Consider the following 17,432-nt stretch of genomic DNA (forward strand, 5'->3'; position numbering starts at 1 on the left):
AGTAGTAGTAGATATAGGCGGTACAGCGCGGAGGCAGCGCGACGACTCGACGATGATGGGAAAACTCTCTCAGCTCTCGGTCTAAGATGGCGTAGCGTTTCGCGATATCAGACTAACCATCAACCACTGACCCAGGTCCAGACGCGCGCGACCATCAGTGAGCATCAGCGAGTATCAGCGAGCATCAGCCAGCGAGCATCAGCGACCATCAGCGACCATCGAGATCGAGGAGGACGAGAAGAGGGCGAGAAGGTTGCGCCAGGTTACGCGCTTCGTGTGCCGTGCCAATTAGCGCTAGTCAAGGCCAGAGCGTCATGGTCAGAGCCAGAGCAGAGCGTTAAGCGTCGAGAAGTAACCGAGTATAGCCGAGTATAGCCCGGCTTTATCGGGCCCAAGCGCGCCACGCACAGCCACGCAGCGCTACGACTGGTTCCCTCTTGTTGGCTGTGTGCAGCAGTGTTACGTACCGCGCGCCACGAATGTTGCACACTGTATTTATAGCGCTCACGCGTACCCCACAAAAATAGGTGAGTACGTATGTACATACGTAACGTCATCGCGCGCGTGGGCCGTTTTTTTCTGGTCTTCGCGATTTCCGCGGTACCGTGTGTCACGTCAGTCTGCCTGCACGGATTTCGACTCGCCATCCTGATCTTGACTTTCCGTTTGCGTTGCAGCCACCCCCCCCCCGTCTTCCCCAGCCACTGGTACTCGAGTGTACGCGCATGTAACGCGCCACGAAAATGAGTCTACCCTGTGACTGGCAGACTGGCAAGCAAAAACTGTCGGAGCGTGGCCAACATCTGCTGGAAACTGGACAATGGTCCGACTGCAATTTTATCGTAGGTCAGGAACCCCAGCAGCAGACCCTCAAGGGTCACAAGTTGTTCCTGGCCATGTCCAGTCCAGTCTTCGAAGCCATGTTCTTTGGCGGCATGGCTGAGAAGAACGATCCAATACCGATAAGAGACGTTCAACCCGATGCGTTCAAGGCTTTGCTGGAATACATATATACGGACAAAGTTGAGCTAGGTTCTTTTGAATTGGCCTGTGAGTTATGTTATTGCGCCAAGAAGTACATGTTACCATCCTTAGTAGAGGAGTGCACCAAGTATCTGTGGTGTGACCTCTCGCCAAAGAAAGCATGTAGGGCGTATGAGTTTGCCAAACTTTTCGAAGAACCCGTACTCATGGACAAATGCCTGCAGATCATACGCACCAAGACGGACGAAGTATTGAAGGAGTCTAGCTGGGAAGATGTAGAGCTGGGGACGCTTCTCAAGGTCTTAGAGCAAGACGACTTGCAAATCAGCTCGGAGATCGAGTTATTTACTGCGGTGGAGCGATGGGCAAAGTCGGAGTGCTCTAGAAAATCTCTCGATCCGACAAATGGAAAATCTCTCAAATCCGTCATTGGAAATGCCCTTTTAAAGATAAGGTTTCTGAGCTTGACACCGCAAGAATTTGCCGAAGGTCCCGGCATGTCTCCGCTACTCACGAAAGACGAGGCTTTTGCTATATTAATGAATATCCTGTGTACTGGCAACAAGACTCCTATGCCCGAAGGTTTCTGCAGCACATCCAATAGCAGAGCGAAATCAGCCAAGACTCACTCCGCGAGTCTTGGGCACTCCACGAGTATGGGACTTCCCGTAAGTAACTATTTCTCTTTCCTCTCTCGCTCTTCCATATATCTCACCTCTTTTACCATTTGACTCCTCTTTTAGATGATGACTTCGAGGCACATTTTTGCTCCTTACGGTAATTTGAATATCCCTATACGTTCTGGCTTTCTAAACGATGGAGAGTCCAGTAGCGGTACTCTACGGAACACGTCACCGATACTGGTGGATGCGAGCGTGAACAAGGACTCTGGTAACTTGCCCACGACCTCTTCCACAGGAGTAGTCGTACGCGAGGGACCAAAGTATTATTGTCTCAGATCGGTAGTTCAGCAAACTGATTGCTTAAATACAAACGTGTTGGATTGTTCCGTCACGTTCAGCGTGGATAAGAATATTTGTGTGGTTGGTGTACAGGTTCCTACGCAAATCGCGGCGGTAAGCTAGAGATTGCATGCTGTATTTGTCCAATTATACATATACTGCTCTCTCGCTCTCTCTCTCTCTCTCTCTCTCTCTGACTCATACATACACACACACGTACATACATGTCGTTTGTTTTATTTATAGGCAAGTAATTTCACTCACGCTATAGATGCTGATACATCTTATACCGAAATTTTGTACGCTCATCTTCTCGATTGTGATGGTACGCGGTTGACGTATACACATTTCACTACTAAAGCGAATTTTGGTACTCTTGTGGAAATTACTTTCAATCGACCAGTTTACATTCAGAAGCATAAGGTTTGTTACCACAACATATTCTTATTTTAACATGTTTTTTTTTCCATTATGTAGAATCAACTATTTATATGTTATCGTTGTGAAAATCAAGTAAAAATCAAGTGAAAATTTATAAAGCAATATTCTATTTTATTTATTTTTTTTTTTTTTCAAGCATCAAAGCTTCTCATTTTTAAATATTATTTTTAATTGATTAATTATATGATTGTATTATAAAAGTTAAGTATTATAAGTTATTCTGTTATATTGACAGATTTACCGAGTTGGCGTGGTATTTAACAAGGCTGGTTGGTATCCAGTAGGAGTTTGCGCCCAAAACATGTCCTGTGATTCCGTGTTCTTCTCCTTTGGCGTGGGTAATACTGCACACGCGGTTCGCGACGGTCTTATACGATCTATAGTTTTCACATATCATTAACGCAACGAATCAGGTGATAGTTATAAAATTACGTTTATATATTTTTTTATTTATTGATAAGACAGAATTCTACTCTTATGTTATACTATCTTGTTTTTCTAGCTTATCAGTTTATTGCAAATTTTGAAATTTGGTAAAAATTGTATCATTTGTATACTCGTATCGATTTTAGTTACAAAGATTAGAAATTGCTTTCTTCAATTTATACTGTCAGATAATATCGGTATTGATATTATTGTACAATATATGTGCTTTTACAAAAAGAATCTAATCTAAATTTTACTATTAATACTTTTATTTTTATTGTCATACAAATGCTTTACATACAAATTCTTTCATATTTTGATTTTTTTAAATCAATTATTAAAAAATACATTATTTGTAAAAAATAAAAAATTTTATAACTTAACTTTATAGCTTTCACGTACAATTCTCTGTTTTATTTAATTATACATCTGTTATATATTAAACAAATTTCATAAAATATCGCTTGAAATTAATAATTATAAAATATATATATGCTTATAATATATGTATATATTTTCTTTTCTAAATATATTTAAGGTTTTTATAATATCAAATTACGTCATTAAATAACGACAAAACATAAAATAAAATCAGTCTATATAAATTTATATTTAACTTTTCACAATATTATTAAAGAACTCACCGCGACGTTATTATTCCATCTTCGTGGCACTTGTTGCTCGATTATAATAAGATATTTCGACACGTGTACATGTGCGCATTATAAGCAATAGCATTTTCATAAAAATTTTTTCGTAAAAATACACTAGTAACGTCTGTTTTGTAAATGTCGTGTGTTTCAATGTATAAAGTTGTAGTTAAAAATATTACATCTTGTATAACAGGTTTCGTAATTCTTAAACTTAATGAATTCTTACGTTTTATGTACAATGAAATCCCACGTATCTTTCCATCTTAATTTTATCACGTCCTTGGCAGTGAGAACTGATGTCCCATAACTGAATACAATGAATTTCTTGAACACGTAGATAATGAAAAATACCCAAGCGATGATACCGAATGTAACGATATACAATGAAAGGCTCCATGCTGGACGATAAATGCTGAAATAGAAGATACAAACGAATAGTTCATAATTATTTTATGAAACAAAATTTTATTCAAATTTGCACCATGAACCGGGAAATATTACCTAATTAAATAGTGTAGATGGTCAATTGTAGCTGCCGTTAATAAAACTTTGAAGATAAAAGCTGGTAAATAATGATGCAAGAACAAAGTTCGTTCAACAAATAAGAAAGGTAAAAAATGAATCAAGTATCCAGCTAACAGTACATAAGCGTTATCGACAAACTTTTTCCATTCTTTCTCCGGAATGTCGAAACATTGTCTTCTTCTCCTCATTAAATAAAATATCAATAGGGTCACATATATGATCATTGAGATCGTACCGGAGTACCAAACCACAATGTTCCCCAAAAGATGCACTTGTGCCTGAAACAATGGGCAAAATTTTCATAAGAATTAGGGATATAAGAATTTATAACCCTATTAAGAGTTAATTGAAAATCATCTCGAAATTGTTTAAAATGATCCAAAATTCACTAGGAAAATATAGAGTAAGGTAAGAAAAAAAAGGTAAAAAATAAATAAATAAAACAAAAAAAATATGTCGAACGTAATTAAAAGATCTTATTTTGCTCTAATGACATCGATTGATCGAGCGATCGCGTGTAAAATTTTCCGACTTACATTGCTGTCGTTAGACACCCAGTATGCGATCCCGCGGGACATGAACGGCCATTCGAGAGGTCCACTGGAATACATGTGGCTGTTCTGACCCTCTTGGCCGCCAAACAACATCTTGACTTGCAGCTCTGCGAATTTCTCCCAGAAGCTTAACGTGGTCGCTTGCAACGGTATCATCTCCGCGCTGATCAGCTCCCGTTCCCGTTGCTTCTGGTCTTCACTCTTGGTGTATCGATGCTCCTCAACGTTCCAAATAGAATTGGTCTGGTCCATCAATCGGTCCGCGACAACCTCGTGCTGATTGAAACCCCAGTCGGGCAGTTGCCTGCCGCTGAACTTTAACGCAAACTCGGCTCCGTTCGCGTGCACGTGTATCAGCCGCACCTGGCTCTGAATCGCGTGCCATACATCGCCGGAGTGATCCCTATTGGTAATTTCCACCCGCCACAGGTTCTGCGCCGGCATAGATACATTGTAGTCGATGTAACACGATACTTCCTGGCTCTGCGGTGTCATTGGCGCTGCAACATCGTGTGAATTCAACGCTCTACTCGTGATTCCGTGTACCAATTGAATCACATCACCGTGGCGGATGGGCTCGCTGGGTTTCGTCACTACCAAATCGTTCTTGTCTGGCTTCTTGACGATCCACCAATTGTTAACGTCTTTGAACGAATAACAAGTGACCTGCTGCTGATGAGAGCTGCCACGACCGTCGGGATATCGCAACGGATACACTTGATTATGACTGTGCAGCCAGCAGGCTCTGCCGTACGTATGTCGCAGAGTGATCTGCGAACCATGCGTCACTTCCAGAGGTTGTCCTTTCGTGATACTGGCGAGTCCTCCTTCCAGACTCGCTTGAAACGCGCTCGTCATTACCGAGTCGTGCGGTCCCGCCTTCGAGAGTATCGCCAGATGTACGTAGAATATACTCAGATATACCGCGGCAATAACAGTGATCAGTACAACGAATCTTAATAAAAGATGAATCCATAAAATCGTGTTCGACAGGGTCTTTCTTGAGAGCAGGGACCAGTAATCGTGAGCGATCAAGAAGAACGCGAGAATCATTGAATAAAATCCAACGTACTTGACGCTGTAAAGAAATGCCTTAATCATAATCGAAAATAAGAGGAAAATAAAGAAAAAGATTGTAAGAATTATTTTATACCATAGTGCACACGTTAAATTCACGATGCCTAACGTCAGCCATATCCACCAAGATGCGGATGTCGGTCGATCCATAACTTTTCGAAATTTTACAATGCACAATAAGCCGAGCAACGAGAAATGCATCAAGATACTTTCCATTAGTATAAATCTCGACTGTGTCAACAATGCATTATCTAAAATTATTAACAAGTATGTATATGCGTGCGCGCGCGCGCGTGTGTGTGTGTGTGTGTGCGTGCACGCGCGCGCATACACACTTTTATTCTACTTTGATTTTACTTCACATATACAACTCATTACTTAAAACTTGGGACAAAAATCATCAAGTTACACATGTGGATTGTAGAATCTCGCGTGCGCTACACATTGTTTTTAATTCAAGCATAAAATTAAAGTTTTAAACACGCTAGTGTTTTTAATCAAAACTTTTTTAGTCCAAATATACGAGTGAAGATCAAACATGAGAGGTACGCGCGTAAACGGCATAGCGCAGTCGCGTAATCTTTCGCAAAATGCGCATGAATGTTCTAATTCGAGAGGGAAGACTACCAAGTAAGAGTAGAATTCCGGCAATCGCTGCAGCCCACTGCTTCAAACTCAGCTCCAAAACAAGATAATATCCCGTGGGGATTAGTAAACTGCCGCATATCGCTGGTACCAGGCGCAACGCATACAACGGAATCGCGTCGCTGTAAGGACTTCCGATCCTGTCAAACTTGAATTGCCCGTCGAATCCTGCCAAGTACGCCGCTGCAGAGACCAATTGTTTTCCTAAAGGTGGATGGGAATCGAAGAAGAACGTCCTCTTCATGTACAATCCGACGTACTTGCCGTAATGCAGTTCATCAAAGCTGTGTGTGTGTGTGTCGAAGAAAGATAGAAAGACAAGTTAATTACAAACGCTACAATTGCATTTTCAATAACAGAAGAATAGATAAATGTACATAAATATATTGTAAGCACTGAACTAACTTTTCAATTTCTCATCAGAATCTTTTCAAAGCTTTCCTCATAGTTTTATGTAATTCATTTTGCATGATACTTTAAAACCGATTAAAAGTTCTAAAAGCGAAAGGCATTCGACTCAACATTTTCAAATTATATAACGTATCTATATTAAGGCCAATTTTATTAATGCCATTAATTTAATCTGATGATTTTTCTACTAAAATTGACATCACCAATCGCATCGTTAAGTAAAATTGATCAGAAATAACCAATCGTGATTGACACTTGATTGATCGATCGATCGATTGAAATTAACGGAAATTAACGGTTGTTGGTGCTTATTAAACGGTTGTTAAGAACAATTATCATCTTATATAAATATCTTATATTTTGCAAAAATTAGACAAAATATTCAAGGAACACTGTAATATTCGTAAACATTGTAGCAACATAATGTCATATATCCATTATACAATGCGAATTCTCTTACATTAGCATTGTACATACTATCTGCCAGAAGTGAATACTGTACTTACACTATACTGCGCGGTTCCTCGAGGCGATAAAGGCGAGTGCAAATGCCTGTAATTAGTAAAATCGCTGCTATCAGATCAATTTCTAGGCTGATCTTAATTCGAGCGCGAACCGCATTGTTCGAAAGAAATTGCTTTGATTCCTCGATGGAACAGCATGGATTTACTTTGTTATTTTCTATCGAAGTATTTGGATCTGTCTGTAACAATTAAAAAAGTTAGTACAATAATCAATACGATACGACACGAGAGAGAGAGAGAGAGAGAGAGAGAGAGAGAATTGATTTTAGAAGAAATTAGACTAGCAATCGAAATAATATGGCAAGATATTATCTATAAGAGACATAACTTTTGACAGAAATATGATTGACCTATTAATTAATCTATTATACATTTAGATGTAATGAAAAAAACAATTTAAATTTATACATACATTTCAATTTCAACTTTTAATTCTAATATAATTTAATTCTAATCTAAAATATAAAGACTGATAGGTTTTTAATACAATATAAGTATTATATGTATACATTATCATCGACTCTTTCAATTTTATACCTGTTTGGATAAGTTTTAAAGTTTCAATTTTTTTCTTTACAAAAATAAAGTAGGAAATTAAGTTTCTATGTTAAATCCTTCTTTCATATAGAAGATTAAAGATACGAAAACATGTAATTGAGATTTTTTTCACAGCGGTGCATTTAAAGTCAAAATGACTGAGATATTCTTTGAATTGAATATAACTGAAACATTATTGATAACGTGACATTAAAAGATTTTATAAATTTAGAATCTTTAGGATTTAATTAATTAATTAATTAAAAACGAGGTGGTAGCAGAATTGTATGTATATATATCCTACAATACAAGGACAATAATATACGTACAATGGTGTATTATTATATACATCATCTAATAATATATAACGAGTATTATAATAATGTACTTGTTTCTCGCGTCGAATTAAAAAATTCGTATCGCACTGTTCAATGTATGAAAATGGCATCTGTGCTACACAAAAGTACTCTGACCAACTCTGACACCTGACGTCTTTCGCACGTATTCCCGCGGGGATCACCGTGGATCACCGTGGATCACTGTGGATCACCGCGGATCACTCGTTGAGAAAGGTGTGAATCGGATTTAAAGGTCGCGGCTCACCTCGTCCGTTCTGGAAAGCGTTCCCGGTTGATCTATCGTCGCGTCAGCATCGACAGCGTCGGCGTCGCGCTTACCGACGTCTTGTAGTCTCGCTCGTCTGCGCCGGACTTCCATCTCGCAGATGTGTCGATGTGTGAGCGAGAAAATTTTAAGAAAATTTTAAACCGGAAATAGCGTGTGCGAGAATCGGCGGGCTGTTAAAAAACAAAAGGGGAAGGGGAGATCTCTCTCCCTCTCTAGCCAGCTCTCCTTCACGGCTGGCGACAGAGATCCACAGAGATCCGGCTGACTCGCTCGATGAGCTCTCTACCACTCTCTACCTACGATGATCCTCCTTTCTCGTTGATCGTAATCAGTCGATGCCGGTAACAACAATCCTACTTACTCCTCCCCCTCCCGTTCCTCTTTTAGAGAAGATCCTTGCGGTTCTCCCGTCCGAGACGAGACGATATCATTCAAATCAATTCAAACTGATTCAAACCTCGCCCTCGCTCGCGTCGGCAGCCGCATGGCCGCAGCTGCATCCATCCACTGACCACACACGAGTCGAACGCTTGCGCTCGCCGGCTCGCGCCGAGATAGTCTCAGATAGTCTTCGGCAGGAATCACCGCTCGTTGCGGTGACTGGCGGTGACTCGTCGTCGCCTCGTCGCGCGCCGCACACGCTGCACACAGCACTCGATACTCGGTATTCTCGGCAGACGGGATGGACGCCAGGACGGGATATAGCGATAGTCGCTCTCGCGTTCCCGTTGCTTAGGTTAGTACGAGTTTGATATAACGGTACATGTACCGTCTTCGGGGACGGGATGGGGATCTCGTCCCGTCCCCCGCTGTGATCCGGTTGCGATCGGTAGGTGTGCATCGCGTTTGGTGCGTTCGGTGTGTCACGTGGATCCCGTATATCCATACGCTATCCACTATCGAAATTCATTCTTGTGGCTTGTTGTGATTGTGTGAAGGCGAACTGGCAAGCACGTCTCTCTGACTTCTCTCTCTCTCTCTCTCTCTCTCTCTCTCTCTCTCTCTCACACTCACACACATCCTGTGCGTCCTTCTCTGCCTCTGCGGCTCTGCCTCCAGCCAGTCCAGCCTCGTGTTCTCTTTTGACACTTGACGCTTTTGGAACGGAACGATAACGATGACACGCGAAAGAAAATGACAGCACGGCAATCATTTCCAAAAATATTTTCGTCTTTCTTAAAATAATACAGGATATGTTACGTAAGAGGATTCTCACAATTTATTCTGGAAATAACGGGCGATTGCAATCGACTGCTGTAAAAATTAAGAAAAATTAATGATGGATATATACGTCGCTCTCTTACGCCGCTCCTCTTATCCATTTGTTATTAATTATTTTTGTCTTAATTACTTTTCAGCTGCCAAACGTTTCTGCCAAGAGAGACTCGCACGCTCGTTCATTCTCTTTGTTGTTTCATCACCCTTTCATTGACGAATAACTTTTGAATGAACAGAAGAAATAATCACAGAACTTTATTATTTATTATAAACATGGACACTGACAAAGTATTGTGTCCGATATGTGCTGAGCAATTTGCTTCCACCATCATCGAGTCTCACGCCAGCAAGTGTTTATTCCTGAATGAATCTATGAGCGTGGAAGATGCAACGTTGCTTAAGGACTCCAGTTCCATGAGCAAAAGAAGCAAATTAAAGCCAGCAAATGTGAAAAAAGCTAATCAAGCGCCTATTAAGAGAAAGGGTAGTTCTTTGGACCTGCAGTTCTCTACCCAAAGTTCTATGACTGAACGAGATATTAAAGAGAACCATGTGCCACAGAAAAGTGTAACTTTTTGTTTTTATATTTTATGTAATCTATTATATAAAAATATATTATAAATATTACAACATAGATTGCAAAAGCTGTAGCACTGTTTTATACCACACGTATTTAGTATTTATACACAAATTTTATTGCATCGCATAGTTACTCTTGTAAGAAAATGTTAAAAGTATGACTTTTTTACTTATAGATGGAAAATGAATGCAAAAAGTTACGGAGGAACGAGTGTGTACCTCTCGCGGAACAAATGAGACCAACGTCGCTACTAAACTTTGTAGGCCAGAAGCACATTCTTGGATCCGGCACTATGCTCTCTGAACTTTTGCAAAAAGGTGAAATACCCAACATGATTCTCTGGGGTCCGCCTGGATGTGGCAAAGTATTGTTGCCTTACTAGTATTCTTTGAATTTTTTTTTTTTTTTTAGTAAACGTATGTTGAGACGTACAATGTGTGGCGTTTCATCCATTTCTTTTTGCAGACGTCTTTGGCCAATGTTATAGCGCACATGTGCAAGAATGACGCGAGCCGTAAGTTACGATATGTTAAATTGTCCGCTGCGATGGCTGGCGTCCAGGAGGTAAAGGAAGTCATTGGTATTGCCAGTAATCATGCCAAGTATGGACAGCGTACGATAGTGTTTATGGACGAGATACATAGGTTCAACAAGACGCAGCAGGACGTATTCCTACCGCACGTTGAATCTGGAACTATTACTCTCATCGGGGCTACAACAGAAAATCCTTCGTTTAGCTTAAATTCCGCATTACTGAGTCGATGCAGAGTGATCGTTTTACACAAATTGTCGATCGCCAATTTGCTATCGATTTTAAAACGCGCAGTAATTTCGCTAAAAGGTATAATACACGCGTTGGATAAAAATGAAAGCACTTTACGAGATACTAGCGAAGAAAACGCGTTGGAGCAGGTCGGAGTCGATATGGATTCCGCGTCGTCCTGCGATACAAAGTTTATTATAGATGAACCGACGATAGAATGGTTGGCTGGAACTTGCGATGGTGATGCTCGCATAGCGTTGGGAGGACTAGAAATGGCAGTACGATGTAAAGCACCGAACAAGGAGGCGGAGGAGGCGGAATCCTTCGATATTGGTCCGACCGTAATAACGCTCAACGACGTCCAAGAGAGTCTGAAGAAAACGCACATGCTATATGACAAGAAGGGTGATAATCATTACGATATGATTTCTGCGTTACACAAGTCTGTCAGAGCCAGCGACGAGAACGCTTCGCTTTACTGGTTAACGAGAATGATTTCCGGCGGCGAGGACCCGGTTTACATCGCGCGAAGATTAGTGAGGATGGCTAGCGAAGATATTGGTTTAGCTGATCCAAAAGCTCTTGGTTAGCAATTTGTTTATTCATCATTTCCAAACTCATACACTATACCTATATATGTATATGTATATGTATATATATATATATATATATATATATATATATATATATATGTATATGTATGTATGTATATACTAATTGTACATATAATAGATTTAATTGTGGAACGATCTTTGATATTTATAATACGATTGATATTTGTTATAATACGACGAATAAAATAGACTTTACAAGTCTGACAAATATATATTTGATGTAAACGATACATAGGAATAGCAGTACACACGATGCATGGCTGCAAAATGATTGGGATGCCGGAATGTGATATTCTTTTGGCACAATGTACGACATATTTAGCGAGAGCACCGAAATCCAGACTAATGGAAGATGCACTTAGAGCTGCGCAAAAAGTAGTAGCCGAGTACAAGGGTCCGCAACCAGGAGTACCCCTGCACTTGAGGAATGCCCCCACGAGACTTATGAAAGATTTGGGTAAATTATTTTATCCTTTATTTTAATTTGCCCTTTCCGTAAATCAAATTATTATTTGATTTCAGGGTATGGTAAAGGATACAATATGATGCACAAGGATGAATCTGGATTAGGCTATCTGCCGGAAGGATTGGAGAATTTAAATTTTTTTAGAAACGATGAGAATGATATGTAGAAATGCTATGGTTTAATTTAGATTTATGTTTATTATGACTTATGATGTATTATTTTTTTATATAACAAAAACACATTTTTATTGTATTTTATACAAGTTTTGTACCAAAATCTCAGATCTCTCAGGAATTAAAATTTTAATCGTAAACGCAAATGATTGAGATGTAGCATACGCGTACGTGTCTTTATCTACTCGGAATAAGTTTCGGTATCACATTTTATATAACGTGGAAGTTGCAGCAATGTAGTTGTAATTCCAAAAATGACGATGGTGGTATACTTGTATACTTGTATCCATCCCTTTTTCAAAAGTAACGATGGTATATTTGTATATCATCCTGTTATAATTAATTTCTTTGTACAATGTTTATGTAGTTCCAATACATAAATACACGCGCGCGCGCGCGCGTGTGTGTATGTATGTATGTGTGTATGTATGTATGTATGTATGTATGTATGTATGTATGTATGTATGTATGTATGTATGTATATATATATATATATATATATATATATAAAATATTTTTAATAACAGTATACATGTGCACAAATGTACAGGATGTATATAATACTGTACAAATATTAAAAAAGTATTTTTAATGATCGCTCGCGAAACTAAACAAGTGATACCTTAATTCGGTATAATAAAATTAGACACAAATTTATGTTTTGCAAATTTTTTCGTTCAATCGCGTCAATCGTGACAAACCTCTGTGACCTCATCCGTTTCAATTCCTTATGAGCGAGTAATTTTTTTCCAAATTAGCGTTTTATTATTAGCGGGCATATCTATAATTTCTATTAATTTAATATTGTTCTCTTCAGCTAACTTTTTCAAATCCGTTACATCTCGCAAACCCCAAGTTGGATCCTGTGATTTCAAGGACTCGTTGAAAATTACGTTACTCTGCGGAGTGATTTGACCATCAAAAGCGTACGGTCCGTATGTAATTAACAGTCCATTCGGTTTCAACAACTGACCCGCGTTGCTAAATAAACCGATGGTGCACAGGTATGGCGAAATATGTATCATGTTCGCATTGTATATATATTCTAAACTATTCGGCTTGAAAATGCCGTTACCCCACAGTTGGAAATCCGTCGTGATGTCAATTCTTATGGGGCTTTTTATATTAGAGTATCCATTCGCATACGCGGCGATGCTGTCCAGAAGTCGCGGCTCGTATTCCGAAGGATAAAACGTAACGTGTGGAAAATGCGGCGCGAAATGTGCCACGTGTTGTCCCGAGCCGGAAGATATCTCCAGGAGTGTCTGATTGGTGCCGCGTTGGATGTACCGTTTTAAAACTGATAATATCGGATCCTTATTGCGGTCTGCCGCAGGATAAACGAGCTTCTTGGCAGCCATAGTGTGCGACCTTGAAGAAATTTCAGTTTCCTATAGAAAGTTTGTATACTTGTAGACGCGTGTATCATATTACGTAATATTAATTGCTGTTACATATTGCAAAGTGGCACGTGCAGAGATACATTTTTGCAAAATACATTACGTTAATTGTATCTGTTGTTTTATACATCGATTTTAATCTCATTTCATTTCACACAAAGATTGACTTGTGCCACTTTGAAATTGAACGTAAAAGCTCAAGTAAGGTGTGTATGCTTGCCAATTTTATAATAAATGTGCCTGTGTGCTCACCTGTGATTAGCAGCGTAATGAATAATATTCATTTCTATGCTATGCTAGTCGTGATATTTATAGCAACAGATATCGCATGCCCTGAAAAATGCAAATAATATCTTGTACTATTGTATAAAATTGTATAAAATATTTTGCTTTGTCCAATATTTAAGAAACAAATTAATATCTTAATTTCTTAACAAGTTTGAAATGTAGGAGAATGAAAATAATAAAAACAGCATTGATAAGCATTGATAGAAAATAAAAGTAGTATTAATAAGTAGTATTTATTGATGTGTAATCATTTATAATACAATTAGTTATGTGTACATTTAATAGGAGTAGTAGGACAAGTACTGTAATTTTTCACCCTTGTGCTTTGTCAAAACACTGCATTTACACTCGATTGCTTCATTTCTAAATCGATACAAGTAGGTAATTGTACAAAGAAATTTTATTCGATTCGTGTCTAAATTAAAATATTTTTAATTTTAATAATACTTTGTACAAGATATATGTACAAAAAGACAATTTTTACAGAATCCGCGCATTCTGGAGAAATGCGTGCGATATATAAAAAATCTTTCCTGCCAACCGTAACAAATTATATTGCTGTTCAAATACAAGAATTAATTACAAGAAGTAACACGTATGTGTTTCATAACATTCGGATTCAACATTTCTTTTTATCCAAATTGCCTCTTCCTTTGGCCATTGTATTCTTCTTTTTCTCTTGACTCCTTTTATTTTTCGTTAATTCCGCTATATATACAGAGTGTCCGGTTTTCTTTAAATGTTCAAACAATTTATTTTTGCTAGGAAACTCGGATGAGCAAGAGACACAACGATGAGCCAAATCATCGATATCTACGACCGAATCCTTTTTACTTTTGTTCTTGCCGTCTCGTTCTTCTCTCCTCGAACTTTTCTTTGCTTTATCCGCTTTTAGTAGGTCGTTATCAATGACACTCGCTGCTTCTTCCATCACTTTACTTTCACTCTCTGCTTCTCGTTCCTCTTCTTTAGTCGTATACGTCTCTTCCTTGTTTCGCAATTGCTTATTTATCTCCATCTTTTTTTGTTGTAATTTTTTGCGTTGTTTCTTCGATAGCCATATTTCCTCGTTAATACTCTCCGTGTCGTCATCGCTAGCATAGGATTCAAGCATAGGATTTTGAACGTTACGCTTCCTCCTTTTTTTTTTCTTCTGACGATTCGACAATGCGGCAACGTTTTCTTCCTGATCGGATAATAGTTCGTCCTCGGAAGTTATGTCGTCATCTTCATCTTCCATTTTAGATGAAAACGAAATACTTTCGCCCATCAGTGGTTCCGCCGCGGCTAGTGGGACATCTCCGCCGTAACTATCCATCTTCCTTTCTTCGTTCGTCGGTCGAGGACATTCTGGATTTTCCTCATCCGACACGAGTTCGGCGAGAGAGGCGTCATCGTTATCCTCGTCGTTGTCGTCGTTTCGTCTCGAATCGTTTTGAGGAGGGTTCAACAAGAAGTCGGGCATCTGTGAACTTGTTGCCAACTTGGCTTCACTCAGTGAAATTGATTCTTTTTCTGTGCTCGAATCGCTCTCTTGACAACTACTGTGATGATCGTTGTCGTTGTCGTTGTCGTTGTCGTTGTCGTTGTCGTTGTCGTCGTCCTCATCCTCATCCTCATCCTCGTCGTCGTCGTCGTCGTCGTCTTTATACGTGACACGCTTGAGCACGCTCATGTTCTCCTTGTGCTTCTTTGAATTCTCGTGATTCGTAAAAGCCTTGTGCGTCTGAAAAATCTTATCGCAAGCGAAGCAATAAAACGCTTCTGGATTGCTGTTTTTTGTTGTTACCTTTCTGTCATCTGTCCCAAACTCCGCCGTTAGATTCGCCTCGATGTTTCTCAGTTCTGCCTCCATATTCGAGAACTTGGACCATTCGGATTCGGTCTGATCCCGCAAGAGTTTCTGCCTTTCCAGCAGATGCGTTTTTCTCCGCTCCTCTGCCTTACGAAAATTCTCACGAGCGCGTTCAGCCAGTTTCGCCGCGTACGCCTGCACCCGCTTGTCCCGTTTGCGAACAAAGGCAACCAAATTCCGCACCTGCTCGTTTCTCTCGCGTCTCGCCTTGTCGCGCACTTTCTTGTTTTCCTTTTCCGCGAGCCTGAGAACGCGTCGGTTCCGTATTTCGCGTATGTCGTACAAATCCAGCCAAGCGTAGGATCTCTTGGTGGTATAACTCTGCCAATAGGCATAGAAGTTGCCCACCGCGTCTTCGTAGGAGCTCTGAGAGTCGCCGAAGCCGGGTATCTCCTCGTCAGACTCGCCACTTTTGGCGAACTCGGCGTCCTCCGCCGCCACTCGTTCGAAAACGTTTCTGTAGACGGTGTAAAAACCCTTCTCGTCATCCCCGTAACCCTTGAAGCACGAGAGAGAGAAGTACGGGAAGAGATTTATCGAGTCGTCCTTGTAATCCTCCCCGATACCACCTTTCAGAATAGCTTCTCGATGATTGTCATACCAAGCGCGCTCGTGAGCGTCGCTCAGGATCTCCCACGCTTGCTGAACAAGTTGAAACTGTTCCTTTGCCTCATCCGGATTATCGAGATTCTTATCTGGATGCCATTTCAACGCTAGCTTCCTATATGCCTTTTTTATGTCATCGTCCGAAGCATCTCTTTCGACTCCCAATACTTGGTAATGACACTTCATTCTACGCGATTACACACAACCCCGCTCGAGACACAATTTCCTTACTTAAACCACAAACCGTACGCTAAAAGAATTTCAATTATTAAATTATGAAATGATAACAGCTTCCAAGTCTAATATTCAGTTTGGTTTGAAATGATTCACGAGCTCATTCGCTTCATTGTAAGTTATATATTACTTATTGTAAAAGAAAAAAAAAAGATGAAACGAGATCCACTTGATGAAAATAACAAATTAGTACTACTACAACTGCAAATAACTGAATCGATCGCGTCTCTCGAATTTCTCGATAGCGTGTCCCTTTATCGAGAGCCTTGTCCAATTGATTGTGTTTTCTCATAACCTATATCTTTGAAATATAAATCTCTTAAAACCTAACCTAACCGAGTGACGCGATTCAACTTGGCATAATATTTGAATCGAGAGAAGAAATAACAGGTGTAACGATATCGTAAATCATTTCAAGCCGAGACAGAATGTTTTCCGTCTTATTACCCTATTTGCGTATACAAGATGCCAATCTCGATTCTCGATCACGGCGTTTTTAATCATACATTCCAATAAATGATCGTTGGTCATGGACGACACTTTGGACACTTGCGAAATGCTTGGAAAGGTAAAAGAAGAGCGTGCCTGTGTCCGCGCTCGAGCCGCGTGCGTTTGCCAAATTGCCAGTGTTTGCCAATTGCCAGTGCTGATCGGTGCTAATGGTGCTAATCGCCAACAGTGCCAAATAGTGCCGCTACTGCCAGTTGCCACTGTTGCCAGTGGCCACTCGTTGTGTGGAGACTCTGATGGACTCGCTCGCTAGTCTCGCTACCGACTTTTTAGAGCTTATCGATCTTATTGTTGCTGACGACGCTGCGTGCGCTGCGTGCGCTGCGTGCGCTGCGCACAGCTGACGACCACTGACGACG

The 17,432-nt window shown here is 40.0% G+C and overlaps 5 protein-coding genes and 1 long non-coding RNA gene across 11 annotated transcripts; 3 read left to right on the forward strand and 3 right to left on the reverse strand.

The window, feature by feature from the left end:
* Positions 1-8: 8 nt before the first annotated feature.
* LOC105196656 (BTB/POZ domain-containing protein 1) lies at positions 9-3,196 on the forward strand. 2 transcript variants are annotated; one of them, XR_005575670.1, is made up of 5 exons: positions 9-527; positions 678-1,652; positions 1,728-2,060; positions 2,218-2,369; positions 2,623-3,196. XR_005575670.1 is itself a non-coding variant. In XM_039454234.1 (5 exons), the coding sequence occupies exons 2-5, from the start codon at positions 744-746 to the stop codon at positions 2,785-2,787; spliced, it is 1,584 nt and encodes a 527-aa protein (XP_039310168.1). In that variant the 5' UTR covers positions 14-527; positions 678-743; the 3' UTR covers positions 2,788-3,196. The 2 variants fall into 2 exon arrangements, 1 of the variants encoding a protein (XP_039310168.1); XM_039454234.1 differs by having other exon boundaries at positions 14-527; positions 2,193-2,369.
* On the reverse strand, positions 3,065-8,564 carry LOC105196657 (protein O-mannosyltransferase 1). Of its 3 annotated transcripts, XM_011162700.3 has the most exons (7): positions 8,343-8,564; positions 7,185-7,381; positions 6,250-6,551; positions 5,699-5,873; positions 4,528-5,623; positions 3,968-4,269; positions 3,636-3,878 (listed from the first exon to the last, which is right to left on the reverse strand). In XM_011162700.3, the coding sequence occupies exons 1-7, from the start codon at positions 8,454-8,456 to the stop codon at positions 3,689-3,691; spliced, it is 2,376 nt and encodes a 791-aa protein (XP_011161002.1). In that variant the 5' UTR covers positions 8,457-8,564; the 3' UTR covers positions 3,636-3,688. The 3 variants fall into 3 exon arrangements, with proteins under 3 accessions (XP_039310164.1, XP_011161002.1, XP_039310165.1); XM_039454230.1 differs by having other exon boundaries at positions 3,065-3,878; positions 4,528-5,873; XM_039454231.1 differs by lacking the exon at positions 8,343-8,564 and adding an exon at positions 8,128-8,320 and having other exon boundaries at positions 4,528-5,873.
* Positions 5,247-6,244, forward strand: LOC113003218. Its single transcript, XR_003268330.2, has 3 exons — positions 5,247-5,444; positions 5,539-5,680; positions 6,135-6,244. It is a non-coding gene; the product is annotated as an uncharacterized LOC113003218 (long non-coding RNA).
* LOC105196296 (ATPase WRNIP1) lies at positions 8,292-12,326 on the forward strand. Of its 3 annotated transcripts, XM_039454232.1 has the most exons (6): positions 8,292-8,311; positions 9,725-10,151; positions 10,340-10,528; positions 10,630-11,512; positions 11,777-11,998; positions 12,064-12,264. In XM_039454232.1, exons 2-6 carry the CDS (start codon positions 9,813-9,815, stop codon positions 12,171-12,173), a joined length of 1,743 nt encoding a protein of 580 aa, XP_039310166.1. In that variant the 5' UTR covers positions 8,292-8,311; positions 9,725-9,812; the 3' UTR covers positions 12,174-12,264. The 3 variants fall into 3 exon arrangements, with proteins under 3 accessions (XP_039310166.1, XP_039310167.1, XP_025987509.1); XM_039454233.1 differs by lacking the exon at positions 8,292-8,311 and having other exon boundaries at positions 9,768-10,151; positions 12,064-12,326; XM_026131724.2 differs by lacking the exon at positions 8,292-8,311 and having other exon boundaries at positions 9,768-10,151; positions 12,076-12,326.
* Positions 12,185-17,282, reverse strand: LOC105196651 (methyltransferase-like 26). Its single transcript, XM_011162685.3, has 3 exons — positions 17,149-17,282; positions 13,833-13,913; positions 12,185-13,551 (listed from the first exon to the last, which is right to left on the reverse strand). The coding sequence occupies exons 2-3, from the start codon at positions 13,862-13,864 to the stop codon at positions 12,909-12,911; spliced, it is 675 nt and encodes a 224-aa protein (XP_011160987.1). The 5' UTR covers positions 13,865-13,913; positions 17,149-17,282; the 3' UTR covers positions 12,185-12,908.
* Positions 14,083-17,289, reverse strand: LOC120356754 (dnaJ homolog subfamily C member 21-like). The gene is made up of 2 exons (XM_011162687.3): positions 17,011-17,289; positions 14,083-16,579 (listed from the first exon to the last, which is right to left on the reverse strand). The coding sequence occupies exon 2, from the start codon at positions 16,513-16,515 to the stop codon at positions 14,488-14,490; it is 2,028 nt and encodes a 675-aa protein (XP_011160989.2). The 5' UTR covers positions 16,516-16,579; positions 17,011-17,289; the 3' UTR covers positions 14,083-14,487.
* Positions 17,290-17,432: the final 143 nt, after the last annotated feature.

Source organism: Solenopsis invicta, chromosome 10 (genome assembly GCF_016802725.1).
Source record: "Solenopsis invicta isolate M01_SB chromosome 10, UNIL_Sinv_3.0, whole genome shotgun sequence".
NCBI classification, from domain to species: domain Eukaryota; kingdom Metazoa; phylum Arthropoda; class Insecta; order Hymenoptera; family Formicidae; genus Solenopsis; species Solenopsis invicta.

Excerpts from the sequence above, each read along its gene's own strand:
- LOC105196656 (XM_039454234.1), top strand. The coding sequence starts at position 744 with ATGAGTCTACCCTGTGACTGGCAGACTGGCAAGCAAAAACTGTCGGAG. Across the intron at positions 2,061-2,192 it reads TTCCTACGCAAATCGCGGCG|GCAAGTAATTTCACTCACGC; the intron begins GTAAGCTAGAGA and ends TTTTATTTATAG. Across the intron at positions 2,370-2,622 it reads TTTACATTCAGAAGCATAAG|ATTTACCGAGTTGGCGTGGT; the intron begins GTTTGTTACCAC and ends TTATATTGACAG.
- LOC105196657 (XM_039454230.1), bottom strand. The coding sequence starts at position 8,456 with ATGGAAGTCCGGCGCAGACGAGCGAGACTACAAGACGTCGGTAAGCGC. Across the intron at positions 6,552-7,184 it reads GAGGAACCGCGCAGTATAGT|CTTTGATGAACTGCATTACG; the intron begins GTAAGTACAGTA and ends ACACACACACAG. Across the intron at positions 4,270-4,527 it reads GGGTGTCTAACGACAGCAAT|GCACAAGTGCATCTTTTGGG; the intron begins GTAAGTCGGAAA and ends CCATTGTTTCAG.
- LOC105196296 (XM_039454232.1), top strand. The coding sequence starts at position 9,813 with ATGAACAGAAGAAATAATCACAGAACTTTATTATTTATTATAAACATG. Across the intron at positions 10,152-10,339 it reads ACCATGTGCCACAGAAAAGT|ATGGAAAATGAATGCAAAAA; the intron begins GTAACTTTTTGT and ends TTTTACTTATAG. Across the intron at positions 11,513-11,776 it reads AGCTGATCCAAAAGCTCTTG|GAATAGCAGTACACACGATG; the intron begins GTTAGCAATTTG and ends AACGATACATAG.
- LOC105196651 (XM_011162685.3), bottom strand. The coding sequence starts at position 13,864 with ATGAATATTATTCATTACGCTGCTAATCACAG. Across the intron at positions 13,552-13,832 it reads CATTACGCTGCTAATCACAG|GTCGCACACTATGGCTGCCA; the intron begins GTGAGCACACAG and ends AATTTCTTCAAG.
- LOC120356754 (XM_011162687.3), bottom strand. The coding sequence starts at position 16,515 with ATGAAGTGTCATTACCAAGTATTGGGAGTCGAAAGAGATGCTTCGGAC.